At 49.5% G+C, this 19557-nt stretch overlaps 1 protein-coding gene across 3 annotated transcripts in view; it reads left to right on the plus strand.

Annotated features, from left to right (window-relative positions):
• The window catches only part of lrrk1 (leucine-rich repeat kinase 1), a 331059-nt gene that overhangs the window by 91692 nt on the left and 219810 nt on the right, over nucleotides 1-19557 (plus strand). For all 3 annotated transcript variants that reach the window (XM_079247905.1, XM_079247906.1, XM_079247907.1), the window contains 3 exons: nucleotides 17184-17323; nucleotides 17479-17776; nucleotides 18013-18182. In XM_079247905.1, the coding sequence (XP_079104031.1) occupies nucleotides 17184-17323; nucleotides 17479-17776; nucleotides 18013-18182 (608 nt within the window). The remainder of the gene's footprint in view (nucleotides 1-17183; nucleotides 17324-17478; nucleotides 17777-18012; nucleotides 18183-19557) is intronic.

Consider the following 19557-nt stretch of genomic DNA (forward strand, 5'->3'; position numbering starts at 1 on the left):
ACGAGACGTAGACATGACGAGTAATAGACGTGACGAGACGTAGACGTGACGAGTAATAGACGTGACGAGACGTAGACATGACGAGTAATAGACGTGACGAGTAATAGACGTGACGAGTAATAGACGTGACGAGACGTAGACATGACGAGTAATAGACGTGACGAGTAATAGACGTGACGAGACGTAGACGTGACGAGTAATAGACGTGACGAGACGTAGACATGACGAGTAATAGACGTGACGAGTAATAGACGTGACGAGACGTAGACGTGACGAGACGTAGACATGACGAGTAATAGACGTGACGAGACGTAGACGTGACGAGACGTAGACGTGACGAGACGTAGACGTGACGAGTAATAGACGTGACGAGTAATAGACGTGACGAGACGTAGACATGACGAGTAATAGACGTGACGAGACGTAGACGTCATGAGTAATAGACGTGACGAGACGTGACGAGACGTAGACGTGACGAGACGTAGACATGACGAGTAATAGACGTGACGAGACGTAGACGTGACGAGACGTAGACGTGACGAGTAATAGACGTGACGAGACGTAGACGTGACGAGACGTAGACGTGACGAGTAATAGACGTGACGAGACGTAGACATGACGAGTAATAGACGTGACGAGTAATAGACATGACAAGACGTAGACATGACGAGTAATAGACGTGACAAGACGTAGACGTGACGAGTAATAGACGTGACGAGTAATAGACATGACGAGACGTAGACGTGACGAGTAATAGACGTGACGAGACGTAGACGTGACGAGACGTAGACATGACGAGTAATAGACGTGACGAGACGTAGACGTGACGAGACGTAGACATGACGAGTAATAGACGTGACGAGAGTAGACGTGACAAGACGTAGACGTGACGAGACGTAGACGTGACGAGTAATAGACGTGACGAGACGTAGACGTGACGAGACGTAGACATGACGAGTAATAGACGTGACGAGACGTAGACGTGACGAGACGTAGACGTGACGAGTAATAGACGTGACGAGACGTAGACGTGACGAGACGTAGACGTGACGAGTAATAGACATGACGAGTAATAGACGTGACGAGACGTAGACATGACGAGTAATAGACGTGACGAGACGTAGACATGACGAGTAATAGACGTGACGAGACGTAGACGTGACGAGTAATAGACGTGACGAGACGTGACGAGACGTAGACGTGACGAGACGTAGACGTGACGAGTAATAGACGTGACGAGACGTAGACGTGACGAGTAATAGACGTGACGAGACGTAGACATGACGAGTAATAGACGTGACGAGACGTGGACGTGACGAGACGTAGACGTGACGAGTAATAGACGTGACGAGACGTAGACGTGACGAGACGTAGACATGACGAGTAATAGACGTGACGAGACGTAGACGTGACGAGACGTAGACATGACGAGTAATAGACGTGACGAGACGTAGACGTGACGAGACGTAGACATGACGAGTAATAGACGTGACGAGACGTAGACGTGACGAGACGTAGACGTGACGAGACGTAGACGTGACGAGTAATAGACGTGACGAGACGTAGACGTGACGAGACGTAGACATGACGAGTAATAGACGTGACGAGACGTAGACGTGACGAGTAATAGACGTGACGAGACGTAGACGTGACGAGACGTAGACGTGACGAGTAATAGACGTGACGAGACGTAGACGTGACGAGTAATAGACATGACGAGACGTAGACGTGACGAGACGTAGACATGACGAGTAATAGACGTGACGAGACGTAGACGTGACGAGTAATAGACATGACGAGTAATAGACGTGACGAGACGTAGACATGACGAGTAATAGACGTGACGAGACGTAGACGTGACGAGACGTGACGAGACGTAGACGTGACGAGTAATAGACGTGACGAGACGTAGACGTGACGAGTAATAGACATGACGAGACGTAGACGTGACGAGACGTAGACATGACGAGTAATAGACGTGACGAGACGTAGACGTGACGAGACGTAGACGTGACGAGTAATAGACGTGACGAGACGTAGACATGACGAGTAATAGACGTGACGAGTAATAGACATGATGAGACGTAGACGTGACGAGACGTAAACGTGACGAGACGTAGACATGACGAGTAATAGACGTGACGAGTAATAGACGTGACGAGACGTAGACGTGACGAGTAATAGACGTGACGAGACGTAGACATGACGAGACGTAGACGTGACGAGTAATAGACGTGACGAGACGTAGACATGACGAGTAATAGACGTGACGAGTAATAGACGTGACGAGACGTAGACATGACGAGTAATAGACGTGACGAGACGTAGACATGACGAGTAATAGACGTGACGAGACGTAGACGTGACGAGTAATAGACGTGACGAGACGTAGACATGACGAGTAATAGACGTGACGAGTAATAGACGTGACGAGTAATAGACGTGACGAGACGTAGACATGACGAGTAATAGACGTGACGAGTAATAGACGTGACGAGACGTAGACGTGACGAGTAATAGACGTGACGAGACGTAGACATGACGAGTAATAGACGTGACGAGTAATAGACGTGACGAGACGTAGACGTGACGAGACGTAGACATGACGAGTAATAGACGTGACGAGACGTAGACGTGACGAGACGTAGACGTGACGAGACGTAGACGTGACGAGTAATAGACGTGACGAGTAATAGACGTGACGAGACGTAGACATGACGAGTAATAGACGTGACGAGACGTAGACGTCATGAGTAATAGACGTGACGAGACGTGACGAGACGTAGACGTGACGAGACGTAGACATGACGAGTAATAGACGTGACGAGACGTAGACGTGACGAGACGTAGACGTGACGAGTAATAGACGTGACGAGACGTAGACGTGACGAGACGTAGACGTGACGAGTAATAGACGTGACGAGACGTAGACATGACGAGTAATAGACGTGACGAGTAATAGACATGACGAGACGTAGACGTGACGAGTAATAGACGTGACGAGACGTAGACGTGACGAGTAATAGACATGACGAGTAATAGACGTGACGAGACGTAGACATGACGAGTAATAGACGTGACGAGACGTAGACGTGACGAGACGTAGACGTGACGAGACGTAGACGTGACGAGTAATAGACGTGACAAGACGTAGACATGACGAGTAATAGACGTGACAAGACGTAGACGTGACGAGTTATAGACGTGACGAGTAATAGACATGACGAGACGTAGACGTGACGAGTAATAGACGTGACGAGACGTAGACGTGACGAGACGTAGACATGACGAGTAATAGACGTGACGAGACGTAGACGTGACGAGTAATAGACGTGACGAGACGTAGACGTGACGAGACGTAGACATGACGAGTAATAGACGTGACGAGACGTAGACGTGACGAGACGTAGACATGACGAGTAATAGACGTGACGAGACGTAGACGTGACGAGACGTAGACATGACGAGTAATAGACGTGACGAGAGTAGACGTGACAAGACGTAGACGTGACGAGACGTAGACGTGACGAGTAATAGACGTGACGAGACGTAGACGTGACGAGACGTAGACATGACGAGTAATAGACGTGACGAGACGTAGACGTGACGAGACGTAGACATGACGAGTAATAGACGTGACGAGACGTAGACGTGACGAGACGTAGACGTGACGAGACGTAGACGTGACGAGTAATAGACATGACGAGTAATAGACGTTACGAGACGTAGACATGACGAGTAATAGACGTGACGAGACGTAGACATGACGAGTAATAGACGTGACGAGACGTAGACGTGACGAGTAATAGACGTGACGAGACGTGACGAGACGTAGACGTGACGAGACGTAGACGTGACGAGTAATAGACGTGACGAGACGTAGACGTGACGAGTAATAGACGTGACGAGACGTAGACATGACGAGTAATAGACGTGACGAGACGTAGACGTGACGAGACGTAGACGTGACGAGTAATAGACGTGACGAGACGTAGACGTGACGAGTAATAGACATGACGAGACGTAGACGTGACGAGACGTAGACATGACGAGTAATAGACGTGACGAGACGTAGACGTGACGAGTAATAGACATGACGAGTAATAGACGTGACGAGACGTAGACATGACGAGTAATAGACGTGACGAGACGTAGACGTGACGAGACGTAGACGTGACGAGACGTAGACGTGACGAGTAATAGACGTGACGAGACGTAGACGTGACGAGTAATAGACATGACGAGACGTAGACGTGACGAGACGTAGACATGACGAGTAATAGACGTGACGAGACGTAGACGTGACGAGACGTAGACGTGACGAGTAATAGACGTGACGAGACGTAGACATGACGAGTAATAGACGTGACGAGTAATAGACATGACGAGACGTAGACGTGACGAGACGTAGACGTGACGAGACGTAGACATGACGAGTAATAGACGTGACGAGTAATAGACGTGACGAGACGTAGACGTGACGAGTAATAGACGTGACGAGACGTAGACATGACGAGTAATAGACGTGACGAGACGTAGACATGACGAGTAATAGACGTGACGAGTAATAGACATGACGAGACGTAGACGTGACGAGACGTAGACGTGACGAGACGTAGACATGACGAGTAATAGACGTGACGAGTAATAGACGTGACGAGTAATAGACGTGACGAGACGTAGACATGACGAGACGTAGACGTGACGAGACGTAGACGTGACGAGTAATAGACATGACGAGACGTAGACGTGACGAGACGTAGACATGACGAGTAATAGACGTGACGAGACGTAGACGTGACGAGTAATAGACATGACGAGTAATAGACGTGACGAGACGTAGACATGACGAGTAATAGACGTGACGAGACGTAGACGTGACGAGACGTGACGAGACGTAGACGTGACGAGTAATAGACGTGACGAGACGTAGACGTGACGAGTAATAGACATGACGAGACGTAGACGTGACGAGACGTAGACATGACGAGTAATAGACGTGACGAGACGTAGACGTGACGAGACGTAGACGTGACGAGTAATAGACGTGACGAGACGTAGACATGACGAGTAATAGACGTGACGAGTAATAGACATGATGAGACGTAGACGTGACGAGACGTAAACGTGACGAGACGTAGACATGACGAGTAATAGACGTGACGAGTAATAGACGTGACGAGACGTAGACGTGACGAGTAATAGACGTGACGAGACGTAGACATGACGAGACGTAGACGTGACGAGTAATAGACGTGACGAGACGTAGACATGACGAGTAATAGACGTGACGAGTAATAGACGTGACGAGACGTAGACATGACGAGTAATAGACGTGACGAGACGTAGACATGACGAGTAATAGACGTGACGAGACGTAGACGTGACGAGTAATAGACGTGACGAGACGTAGACATGACGAGTAATAGACGTGACGAGTAATAGACGTGACGAGTAATAGACGTGACGAGACGTAGACATGACGAGTAATAGACGTGACGAGTAATAGACGTGACGAGACGTAGACGTGACGAGTAATAGACGTGACGAGACGTAGACATGACGAGTAATAGACGTGACGAGTAATAGACGTGACGAGACGTAGACGTGACGAGACGTAGACATGACGAGTAATAGACGTGACGAGACGTAGACGTGACGAGACGTAGACGTGACGAGACGTAGACGTGACGAGTAATAGACGTGACGAGTAATAGACGTGACGAGACGTAGACATGACGAGTAATAGACGTGACGAGACGTAGACGTCATGAGTAATAGACGTGACGAGACGTGACGAGACGTAGACGTGACGAGACGTAGACATGACGAGTAATAGACGTGACGAGACGTAGACGTGACGAGACGTAGACGTGACGAGTAATAGACGTGACGAGACGTAGACGTGACGAGACGTAGACGTGACGAGTAATAGACGTGACGAGACGTAGACATGACGAGTAATAGACGTGACGAGTAATAGACATGACGAGACGTAGACGTGACGAGTAATAGACGTGACGAGACGTAGACGTGACGAGTAATAGACATGACGAGTAATAGACGTGACGAGACGTAGACATGACGAGTAATAGACGTGACGAGACGTAGACGTGACGAGACGTAGACGTGACGAGACGTAGACGTGACGAGTAATAGACGTGACAAGACGTAGACATGACGAGTAATAGACGTGACAAGACGTAGACGTGACGAGTAATAGACGTGACGAGTAATAGACATGACGAGACGTAGACGTGACGAGTAATAGACGTGACGAGACGTAGACGTGACGAGACGTAGACATGACGAGTAATAGACGTGACGAGACGTAGACGTGACGAGTAATAGACGTGACGAGACGTAGACGTGACGAGACGTAGACATGACGAGTAATAGACGTGACGAGACGTAGACGTGACGAGACGTAGACATGACGAGTAATAGACGTGACGAGACGTAGACGTGACGAGACGTAGACATGACGAGTAATAGACGTGACGAGAGTAGACGTGACAAGACGTAGACGTGACGAGACGTAGACGTGACGAGTAATAGACGTGACGAGACGTAGACGTGACGAGACGTAGACATGACGAGTAATAGACGTGACGAGACGTAGACGTGACGAGACGTAGACATGACGAGTAATAGACGTGACGAGACGTAGACGTGACGAGACGTAGACGTGACGAGACGTAGACGTGACGAGTAATAGACATGACGAGTAATAGACGTTACGAGACGTAGACATGACGAGTAATAGACGTGACGAGACGTAGACATGACGAGTAATAGACGTGACGAGACGTAGACGTGACGAGTAATAGACGTGACGAGACGTGACGAGACGTAGACGTGACGAGACGTAGACGTGACGAGTAATAGACGTGACGAGACGTAGACGTGACGAGTAATAGACGTGACGAGACGTAGACATGACGAGTAATAGACGTGACGAGACGTAGACGTGACGAGACGTAGACGTGACGAGTAATAGACGTGACGAGACGTAGACGTGACGAGTAATAGACATGACGAGACGTAGACGTGACGAGACGTAGACATGACGAGTAATAGACGTGACGAGACGTAGACGTGACGAGTAATAGACATGACGAGTAATAGACGTGACGAGACGTAGACATGACGAGTAATAGACGTGACGAGACGTAGACGTGACGAGACGTAGACGTGACGAGACGTAGACGTGACGAGTAATAGACGTGACGAGACGTAGACGTGACGAGTAATAGACATGACGAGACGTAGACGTGACGAGACGTAGACATGACGAGTAATAGACGTGACGAGACGTAGACGTGACGAGACGTAGACGTGACGAGTAATAGACGTGACGAGACGTAGACATGACGAGTAATAGACGTGACGAGTAATAGACATGACGAGACGTAGACGTGACGAGACGTAGACGTGACGAGACGTAGACATGACGAGTAATAGACGTGACGAGTAATAGACGTGACGAGACGTAGACGTGACGAGTAATAGACGTGACGAGACGTAGACATGACGAGTAATAGACGTGACGAGACGTAGACATGACGAGTAATAGACGTGACGAGTAATAGACATGACGAGACGTAGACGTGACGAGACGTAGACGTGACGAGACGTAGACATGACGAGTAATAGACGTGACGAGTAATAGACGTGACGAGTAATAGACGTGACGAGACGTAGACATGACGAGACGTAGACGTGACGAGTAATAGACGTGACGAGACGTAGACATGACGAGTAATAGACGTGACGAGTAATAGACGAGACGTAGACGTGACGAGTAATAGACGTGACGAGACGTAGACATGACGAGTAATAGACGTGACGAGACGTAGACATGACGAGTAATAGACGTGACGAGACGTAGACGTGACGAGTAATAGACGTGACGAGACGTAGACATGACGAGTAATAGACGTGACGAGTAATAGACGTGACGAGTAATAGACGTGACGAGACGTAGACATGACGAGTAATAGACGTGACGAGTAATAGACGTGACGAGACATAGACGTGACGAGTAATAGACGTGACGAGACGTAGACATGACGAGTAATAGACGTGACGAGTAATAGACGTGACGAGACGTAGACGTGACGAGACGTAGACATGACGAGTAATAGACGTGACGAGACGTAGACGTGACGAGACGTAGACGTGACGAGTAATAGACGTGACGAGACGTAGACATGACGAGTAATAGACGTGACGAGTAATAGACATGACGAGACGTAGACGTGACGAGTAATAGACGTGACGAGTAATAGACATGACGAGTAATAGACGTGACGAGACGTAGACGTGACGAGTAATAGACGTGACGAGACGTAGACGTGACGAGACGTAGACGTAGACGTGACGAGTAATAGACGTGACGAGTAATAGACGTGACGAGACGTAGACGTGACGAGACGTAGACGTGACGAGTAATAGACGTGACGAGACGTAGACGTGACGAGACGTAGACGTGACGAGACGTAGACGTGACGAGTAATAGACGTGACGAGACGTAGACATGACGAGTAATAGACGTGACGAGACGTAGACGTGACGAGTAATAGACATGACGAGACGTAGACGTGACGAGTAATAGACGTGACGAGACGTAGACGTGACGAGACGAGACGTAGACGAGACGTAGACGTGACGAGACGAGACGTGACGAGACGTAGACGTGACGAGTAATAGACGTGACGAGACGTAGACGTGACGAGTAATAGACGTGACGAGTAATAGACGTGACGAGACGTAGACGTGACGAGTAATAGACGTGACGAGACGTAGACGTGACGAGTAATAGACATGACGAGACGTAGACGTGACGAGTAATAGACGTGACGAGACGTAGACGTGACGAGACGAGACGTAGACGTGACGAGACGTAGACGTGACGAGTAATAGACATGACGAGACGTAGACGTGACGAGACGTAGACATGACGAGTAATAGACGTGACGAGTAATAGACGTGACGAGACGTAGACATGACGAGTAATAGACGTGACGAGACGTAGACGTGACGAGACGTAGACGTGACGAGACGTAGACGTGACGAGACGTAGACGTAGACGTGACGAGACGTAGACGTGACGAGTAATAGACGTGACGAGACGTAGACATGACGAGTAATAGACGTGACGAGACGTAGACGTGACGAGTAATAGACGTGACGAGACGTAGACGTGACGAGACGTAGACATGACGAGTAATAGACGTGACGAGACGTAGACGTGACGAGACGTAGACATGACGAGTAATAGACGTGACGAGACGTAGACGTGACGAGACGTAGACATGACGAGTAATAGACGTGACGAGAGTAGACGTGACAAGACGTAGACGTGACGAGACGTAGACGTGACGAGTAATAGACGTGACGAGACGTAGACGTGACGAGACGTAGACATGACGAGTAATAGACGTGACGAGACGTAGACGTGACGAGACGTAGACGTGACGAGTAATAGACGTGACGAGACGTAGACGTGACGAGACGTAGACGTGACGAGTAATAGACATGACGAGTAATAGACGTGACGAGACGTAGACATGACGAGTAATAGACGTGACGAGACGTAGACATGACGAGTAATAGACGTGACGAGACGTAGACGTGACGAGTAATAGACGTGACGAGACGTGACGAGACGTAGACGTGACGAGACGTAGACGTGACGAGTAATAGACGTGACGAGACGTAGACGTGACGAGTAATAGACGTGACGAGACGTAGACATGACGAGTAATAGACGTGACGAGACGTGGACGTGACGAGACGTAGACGTGACGAGTAATAGACGTGACGAGACGTAGACGTGACGAGACGTAGACATGACGAGTAATAGACGTGACGAGACGTAGACGTGACGAGACGTAGACATGACGAGTAATAGACGTGACGAGACGTAGACGTGACGAGACGTAGACATGACGAGTAATAGACGTGACGAGACGTAGACGTGACGAGACGTAGACGTGACGAGACGTAGACGTGACGAGTAATAGACGTGACGAGACGTAGACGTGACGAGACGTAGACATGACGAGTAATAGACGTGACGAGACGTAGACGTGACGAGTAATAGACGTGACGAGACGTAGACGTGACGAGACGTAGACGTGACGAGTAATAGACGTGACGAGACGTAGACGTGACGAGTAATAGACATGACGAGACGTAGACGTGACGAGACGTAGACATGACGAGTAATAGACGTGACGAGACGTAGACGTGACGAGTAATAGACATGACGAGTAATAGACGTGACGAGACGTAGACATGACGAGTAATAGACGTGACGAGACGTAGACGTGACGAGACGTGACGAGACGTAGACGTGACGAGTAATAGACGTGACGAGACGTAGACGTGACGAGTAATAGACATGACGAGACGTAGACGTGACGAGACGTAGACATGACGAGTAATAGACGTGACGAGACGTAGACGTGACGAGACGTAGACGTGACGAGTAATAGACGTGACGAGACGTAGACATGACGAGTAATAGACGTGACGAGTAATAGACATGATGAGACGTAGACGTGACGAGACGTAAACGTGACGAGACGTAGACATGACGAGTAATAGACGTGACGAGTAATAGACGTGACGAGACGTAGACGTGACGAGTAATAGACGTGACGAGACGTAGACATGACGAGACGTAGACGTGACGAGTAATAGACGTGACGAGACGTAGACATGACGAGTAATAGACGTGACGAGTAATAGACGTGACGAGACGTAGACATGACGAGTAATAGACGTGACGAGACGTAGACATGACGAGTAATAGACGTGACGAGACGTAGACGTGACGAGTAATAGACGTGACGAGACGTAGACATGACGAGTAATAGACGTGACGAGTAATAGACGTGACGAGTAATAGACGTGACGAGACGTAGACATGACGAGTAATAGACGTGACGAGTAATAGACGTGACGAGACGTAGACGTGACGAGTAATAGACGTGACGAGACGTAGACATGACGAGTAATAGACGTGACGAGTAATAGACGTGACGAGACGTAGACGTGACGAGACGTAGACATGACGAGTAATAGACGTGACGAGACGTAGACGTGACGAGACGTAGACGTGACGAGACGTAGACGTGACGAGTAATAGACGTGACGAGTAATAGACGTGACGAGACGTAGACATGACGAGTAATAGACGTGACGAGACGTAGACGTCATGAGTAATAGACGTGACGAGACGTGACGAGACGTAGACGTGACGAGACGTAGACATGACGAGTAATAGACGTGACGAGACGTAGACGTGACGAGACGTAGACGTGACGAGTAATAGACGTGACGAGACGTAGACGTGACGAGACGTAGACGTGACGAGTAATAGACGTGACGAGACGTAGACATGACGAGTAATAGACGTGACGAGTAATAGACATGACGAGACGTAGACGTGACGAGTAATAGACGTGACGAGACGTAGACGTGACGAGTAATAGACATGACGAGTAATAGACGTGACGAGACGTAGACATGACGAGTAATAGACGTGACGAGACGTAGACGTGACGAGACGTAGACGTGACGAGACGTAGACGTGACGAGTAATAGACGTGACAAGACGTAGACATGACGAGTAATAGACGTGACAAGACGTAGACGTGACGAGTAATAGACGTGACGAGTAATAGACATGACGAGACGTAGACGTGACGAGTAATAGACGTGACGAGACGTAGACGTGACGAGACGTAGACATGACGAGTAATAGACGTGACGAGACGTAGACGTGACGAGTAATAGACGTGACGAGACGTAGACGTGACGAGACGTAGACATGACGAGTAATAGACGTGACGAGACGTAGACGTGACGAGACGTAGACATGACGAGTAATAGACGTGACGAGACGTAGACGTGACGAGACGTAGACATGACGAGTAATAGACGTGACGAGAGTAGACGTGACAAGACGTAGACGTGACGAGACGTAGACGTGACGAGTAATAGACGTGACGAGACGTAGACGTGACGAGACGTAGACATGACGAGTAATAGACGTGACGAGACGTAGACGTGACGAGACGTAGACATGACGAGTAATAGACGTGACGAGACGTAGACGTGACGAGACGTAGACGTGACGAGACGTAGACGTGACGAGTAATAGACATGACGAGTAATAGACGTTACGAGACGTAGACATGACGAGTAATAGACGTGACGAGACGTAGACATGACGAGTAATAGACGTGACGAGACGTAGACGTGACGAGTAATAGACGTGACGAGACGTGACGAGACGTAGACGTGACGAGACGTAGACGTGACGAGTAATAGACGTGACGAGACGTAGACGTGACGAGTAATAGACGTGACGAGACGTAGACATGACGAGTAATAGACGTGACGAGACGTAGACGTGACGAGACGTAGACGTGACGAGTAATAGACGTGACGAGACGTAGACGTGACGAGTAATAGACATGACGAGACGTAGACGTGACGAGACGTAGACATGACGAGTAATAGACGTGACGAGACGTAGACGTGACGAGTAATAGACATGACGAGTAATAGACGTGACGAGACGTAGACATGACGAGTAATAGACGTGACGAGACGTAGACGTGACGAGACGTAGACGTGACGAGACGTAGACGTGACGAGTAATAGACGTGACGAGACGTAGACGTGACGAGTAATAGACATGACGAGACGTAGACGTGACGAGACGTAGACATGACGAGTAATAGACGTGACGAGACGTAGACGTGACGAGACGTAGACGTGACGAGTAATAGACGTGACGAGACGTAGACATGACGAGTAATAGACGTGACGAGTAATAGACATGACGAGACGTAGACGTGACGAGACGTAGACGTGACGAGACGTAGACATGACGAGTAATAGACGTGACGAGTAATAGACGTGACGAGACGTAGACGTGACGAGTAATAGACGTGACGAGACGTAGACATGACGAGTAATAGACGTGACGAGACGTAGACATGACGAGTAATAGACGTGACGAGTAATAGACATGACGAGACGTAGACGTGACGAGACGTAGACGTGACGAGACGTAGACATGACGAGTAATAGACGTGACGAGTAATAGACGTGACGAGTAATAGACGTGACGAGACGTAGACATGACGAGACGTAGACGTGACGAGTAATAGACGTGACGAGACGTAGACATGACGAGTAATAGACGTGACGAGTAATAGACGAGACGTAGACGTGACGAGTAATAGACGTGACGAGACGTAGACATGACGAGTAATAGACGTGACGAGACGTAGACATGACGAGTAATAGACGTGACGAGACGTAGACGTGACGAGTAATAGACGTGACGAGACGTAGACATGACGAGTAATAGACGTGACGAGTAATAGACGTGACGAGTAATAGACGTGACGAGACGTAGACATGACGAGTAATAGACGTGACGAGTAATAGACGTGACGAGACATAGACGTGACGAGTAATAGACGTGACGAGACGTAGACATGACGAGTAATAGACGTGACGAGTAATAGACGTGACGAGACGTAGACGTGACGAGACGTAGACATGACGAGTAATAGACGTGACGAGACGTAGACGTGACGAGACGTAGACGTGACGAGTAATAGACGTGACGAGACGTAGACATGACGAGTAATAGACGTGACGAGTAATAGACATGACGAGACGTAGACGTGACGAGTAATAGACGTGACGAGTAATAGACATGACGAGTAATAGACGTGACGAGACGTAGACGTGACGAGTAATAGACGTGACGAGACGTAGACGTGACGAGACGTAGACGTAGACGTGACGAGTAATAGACGTGACGAGTAATAGACGTGACGAGACGTAGACGTGACGAGACGTAGACGTGACGAGTAATAGACGTGACGAGACGTAGACGTGACGAGACGTAGACGTGACGAGACGTAGACGTGACGAGTAATAGACGTGACGAGACGTAGACATGACGAGTAATAGACGTGACGAGACGTAGACGTGACGAGTAATAGACATGACGAGACGTAGACGTGACGAGTAATAGACGTGACGAGACGTAGACGTGACGAGACGAGACGTAGACGAGACGTAGACGTGACGAGACGAGACGTGACGAGACGTAGACGTGACGAGTAATAGACGTGACGAGACGTAGACGTGACGAGTAATAGACGTGACGAGTAATAGACGTGACGAGACGTAGACGTGACGAGTAATAGACGTGACGAGACGTAGACGTGACGAGTAATAGACATGACGAGACGTAGACGTGACGAGTAATAGACGTGACGAGACGTAGACGTGACGAGACGAGACGTAGACGTGACGAGACGTAGACGTGACGAGTAATAGACATGACGAGACGTAGACGTGACGAGACGTAGACATGACGAGTAATAGACGTGACGAGTAATAGACGTGACGAGACGTAGACATGACGAGTAATAGACGTGACGAGACGTAGACGTGACGAGACGTAGACGTGACGAGACGTAGACGTGACGAGACGTAGACGTAGACGTGACGAGACGTAGACGTGACGAGTAATAGACGTGACGAGACGTAGACATGACGAGTAATAGACGTGACGAGACGTAGACGTGACGAGTAATAGACGTGACGAGACGTAGACGTGACGAGACGTAGACATGACGAGTAATAGACGTGACGAGTAATAGACGTGACGAGTAATAGACGTGACGAGACGTAGACATGACGAGTAATAGACGTGACGAGACGTAGACGTCATGAGTAATAGACGTGACGAGACGTAGACGTGACGAGACGTAGACATGACGAGTAATAGACGTGACGAGACGTAGACGTCATGAGTAATAGACGTGACGAGACGTAGACGTGACGAGTAATAGACGTGACGAGACGTAGACGTGACGAGACGTAGACATGACGAGTAATAGACGTGACGAGACGTAGACATGACGAGTAATAGACGTGACGAGTAATAGACATGACGAGACGTAGACGTGACGAGACGTAGACGTGACGAGACGTAGACATGACGAGTAATAGACGTGACGAGTAATAGACGTGACGAGACGTAGACGTGACGAGTAATAGACGTGACGAGACGTAGACATGACGAGACGTAGACGTGACGAGTAATAGACGTGACGAGACGTAGACATGACGAGTAATAGACGTGACGAGTAATAGACGTGACGAGACGTAGACATGACGAGTAATAGACGTGACGAGACGTAGACATGACGAGTAATAGACGTGACGAGACGTAGACGTGACGAGTAATAGACGTGACGAGACGTAGACATGACGAGTAATAGACGTGACGAGTAATAGACGTGACGAGTAATAGACGTGACGAGACGTAGACATGACGAGTAATAGACGTGACGAGTAATAGACGTGACGAGACGTAGACGTGACGAGTAATAGACGTGACGAGACGTAGACATGACGAGTAATAGACGTGACGAGTAATAGACGTGACGAGACGTAGACGTGACGAGACGTAGACATGACGAGTAATAGACGTGACGAGACGTAGACGTGACGAGACGTAGACGTGACGAGTAATAGACATGACGAGTAATAGACGTGACGAGACGTAGACGTGACGAGTAATAGACGTGACGAGTAATAGACGTGACGAGACGTAGACGTGACGAGACGTAGACGTGACGAGTAATAGACGTGACGAGTAATAGACGTGACGAGACGTAGACATGACGAGTAATAGACGTGACGAGACGTAGACGTCATGAGTAATAGACGTGACGAGACGTGACGAGACGTAGACATGACGAGTAATAGACGTGACGAGACGTAGACGTGACGAGACGTAGACGTGACGAGTAATAGACGTGACGAGACGTAGACGTGACGAGACGTAGACGTGACGAGTAATAGACGTGACGAGACGTAGACATGACGAGTAATAGACGTGACGAGACGTAGACGTGACGAGTAATAGACATGACGAGACGTAGACGTGACGAGTAATAGACGTGACGAGACGTAGACGTGACGATACGAGACGTAGACGAGACGTAGACGTGACGAGACGTAGACGTGACGAGTAATAGACGTGACGAGTAATAGACGTGACGAGACGTAGACGTGACGAGTAATAGACATGACGAGACGTAGACGTGACGAGTAATAGACGTGACGAGACGTAGACGTGACGAGACGAGACGTAGACGTGACGAGACGTAGACGTGACGAGTAATAGACATGACGAGACGTAGACGTGACGAGACGTAGACATGACGAGTAATAGACGTGACGAGTAATAGACGTGACGAGACGTAGACATGACGAGTAATAGACGTGACGAGACGTAGACGTGACGAGACGTAGACGTGACGAGACGTAGACGTAGACGTGACGAGACGTAGACGTGACGAGTAATAGACGTGACGAGACGTAGACATGACGAGTAATAGACGTGACGAGACGTAGACGTGACGAGTAATAGACGTGACGAGACGTAGACGTGACGAGACGTAGACATGACGAGTAATAGACGTGACGAGTAATAGACGTGACGAGTAATAGACGTGACGAGACGTAGACATGACGAGTAATAGACGTGACGAGACGTAGACGTGACGAGACGTAGACGTGACGAGACGTAGACGTGACGAGACGTAGACATGACGAGTAATAGACGTGACGAGACGTAGACGTGACGAGTAATAGACGTGACGAGACGTAGACGTGACGAGACGTAGACATGACGAGTAATAGACGTGACGAGACGTAGACGTGACGAGACGTAGACGTGACCAGTAATAGACGTGATGAGACGTAGACGTCATGAGTAATAGACGTGACGAGACGTAGACGTGACGAGACGTAGACGTGACGAGACGTAGACGTGACGAGACGTAGACATGACGAGTAATAGACGTGACGAGACGTAGACGTGACGAGTAATAGACGTGACGAGTAATAGATGTGACGTAGATGTGCTCTTCCAGGGCACTGCTGCACCGCTGCTGGCGCGGCACCAGCGCGGCTTTCAGATCCGGTTCTAGACGAGTCTGTCCTATTAATCCCACCTTGTCTTTATGTCTACATAGAATGAGTTTCCTCCATGTCCTCGTACGACTGCTTCATGTGGAAGTGCTTGTTATAAATGTTCTGTTTCTCCCGCTAAACGTCTGCAGCGTGGAGTCATCCAGCGTGAACTGGAAGAGGACGAAGAGCGGCGGCATCAGGATCATCTGTGAGTCGGAGAGCAGAGACTTCTCCGCCATGGCCTTCATCACGGACCACGTCAACTCTCTGATCGAGCAGTGGTTCCCCGGTCAGTCCTCCTCCTGGTCTACAGGCCTCCGAGAGGCTGTTCCCCACCCTCCCTGGAGTCCAGGACGAGTCCTGAATGGAGGGTGGGGGGAGGCTGAAACATCAAAAGCATGTCCGCTGATGAGGATGTTGGTGTCTCCATGTTGTCTCCTCCAGCACTGACGGCCAGCGAGAGTGACGGGAGTCTCCTCATCGAGCAGTACGTCGCTTGCTCGCTCTGCTCCTGCCGGGCCCAGCAGCTCCAGGTCCAGACTTCCAGTCCTTGTTGGATCGCAACAGGAGGAGGACCTGGAGAGGAAGGCAGAGGAAGAGGAGAGGTTCATTACTTTAACATGGAGGACTGTGTTCTGACTGCTGTGGAGACGGATCAGATCATCTGTCCTCAGCATCCAGATCAGCCAGTTACCCTGCAAGAACTGGTCCCAGAACTCTTCATGACAGACTTCCCTTCACGGTAAATATCCTCATCTAGTGCCGTCAGATTTTCCTCTCAGCTCAGAGATGACAAGGAAGATGAAGAGGGAAATGTAGAGGACAGATGTAGACGTGATGAGACGGAGAGAGGGAGGCTCAGTTGTCCTTTCCAGAGACAGACTGAGTTCTGATCAGGCGTCTGCAGGAACTCGGATCTTCATGGTTCTGATAGACACCATGAAGCTGCCTGCTGAAGATCAGTGTTTCTGGTTTCAGGCTCTTTCTGGACAAGACCCAGCTGGACTACTGGGAGGACGAGAGCCGCATCCTGGGACAGGGCGGCAGTGGGACCACCATCTACAGAGCCACGTACCGGGGACAGGCCGTCGCCGTCAAACGTTTCCACGTGAAGAAACGTCAATATCACACGGTCTGCACTGAGACAGGTAAAGACATCAGAGACCAGTAGAGACATCAGAGACATCAGAGACCAGTAGAGACATCAGAGACCAGTAGAGACATCAGAGACCAGTAGAGACATCAGAGACCAGTAGAGACACCAGAGACCAGTAGAGACCAGTAGAGACCAGTAGAGACATCAGAGACCAGTAGAGACATCAGAGACCAGTAGAGACCGGTAGAGACATCAGAGACCAGTAGAGACATCAGAGACCAGTAGAGACATCAGAGACCGGTAGAGACATCAGAGACCAGTAGAGACATCAGAGACCAGTAGAGACACCAGAGACCAGTAGAGACCGGTAGAGACACCAGAGACCAGTAGAGACACCAGAGACCAGTAGAGACACCAGAGACATCAGAGACCAGTAGAGACATCAGAGACCAGTAGAGACATCAGAGACCAGTAGAGACACCAGAGACCAGTAGAGACTGGTAGAGACTCCAGAGACCAGTAGAGACACCAGAGACCAGTAGAGACCGGTAGAGACATCAGAGACCAGTAGAGACCGGTAGAGACATCAGAGACCAGTAGAGACATCAGAGACCAGTAGAGACATCAGAGACCAGTAGAGACATCAGAGACCGGTGGAACATCAGAGACATCAGAGACCAGTAGAGACATCAGAGACCAGTAGAGACATCAGAGACCAGTAGAGACACCAGAGACCAGTAGAGACCGGTAGAGACATCAGAGACCAGTAGAGACATCAGAGACCAGTAGAGACATCAGAGACAGGTAGAGACATCAGAGACAGGTAGAGACATCATAGAACAGTAGAGACATCAGAGACCAGTAGAGACACCAGAGACCAGTAGAGACCGGTAGAGACATCATAGAACAGTAGAGACACCAGAGACCAGTAGAGACATCAGAGACCAGTAGAGACACCAGAGACCAGTAGAGACCGGTAGAGACATCAGAGACCAGTAGAGACATCAGAGAACAGTAGAGACATCAGAGACAGGTAGAGACATCAGAGACCAGTAGAGACATCAGAGACCGGTTGAGACATCAGAGACCGGTAGAGACATCAGAGACCAGTAGGGACATCAGAGACCAGTAGAGACGCCAGAGACCAGTAGAGACTGGTAGAGACTCCAGAGACCAGTAGAGACACCAGAGACCAGTAGAGACCGGTAGAGACATCAGAGACCAGTAGAGACATCAGAGACCAGTAGAGACACCAGAGACCAGTAGAGACATCAGAGACCGGTGGAACATCAGAGACATCAGAGACCAGTAGAGACATCAGAGACCAGTAGAGACACCAGAGACCAGTAGAGACCGGTAGAGACACCAGAGACCAGTAGAGACACCAGAGACCAGTAGAGACACCAGAGACATCAGAGACCAGTAGA

The sequence above is a fragment of the Telmatherina bonti genome (assembly GCF_933228915.1).
Source record: "Telmatherina bonti genome assembly, chromosome: 1".
Taxonomy (NCBI): domain Eukaryota; kingdom Metazoa; phylum Chordata; class Actinopteri; order Atheriniformes; family Telmatherinidae; genus Telmatherina; species Telmatherina bonti.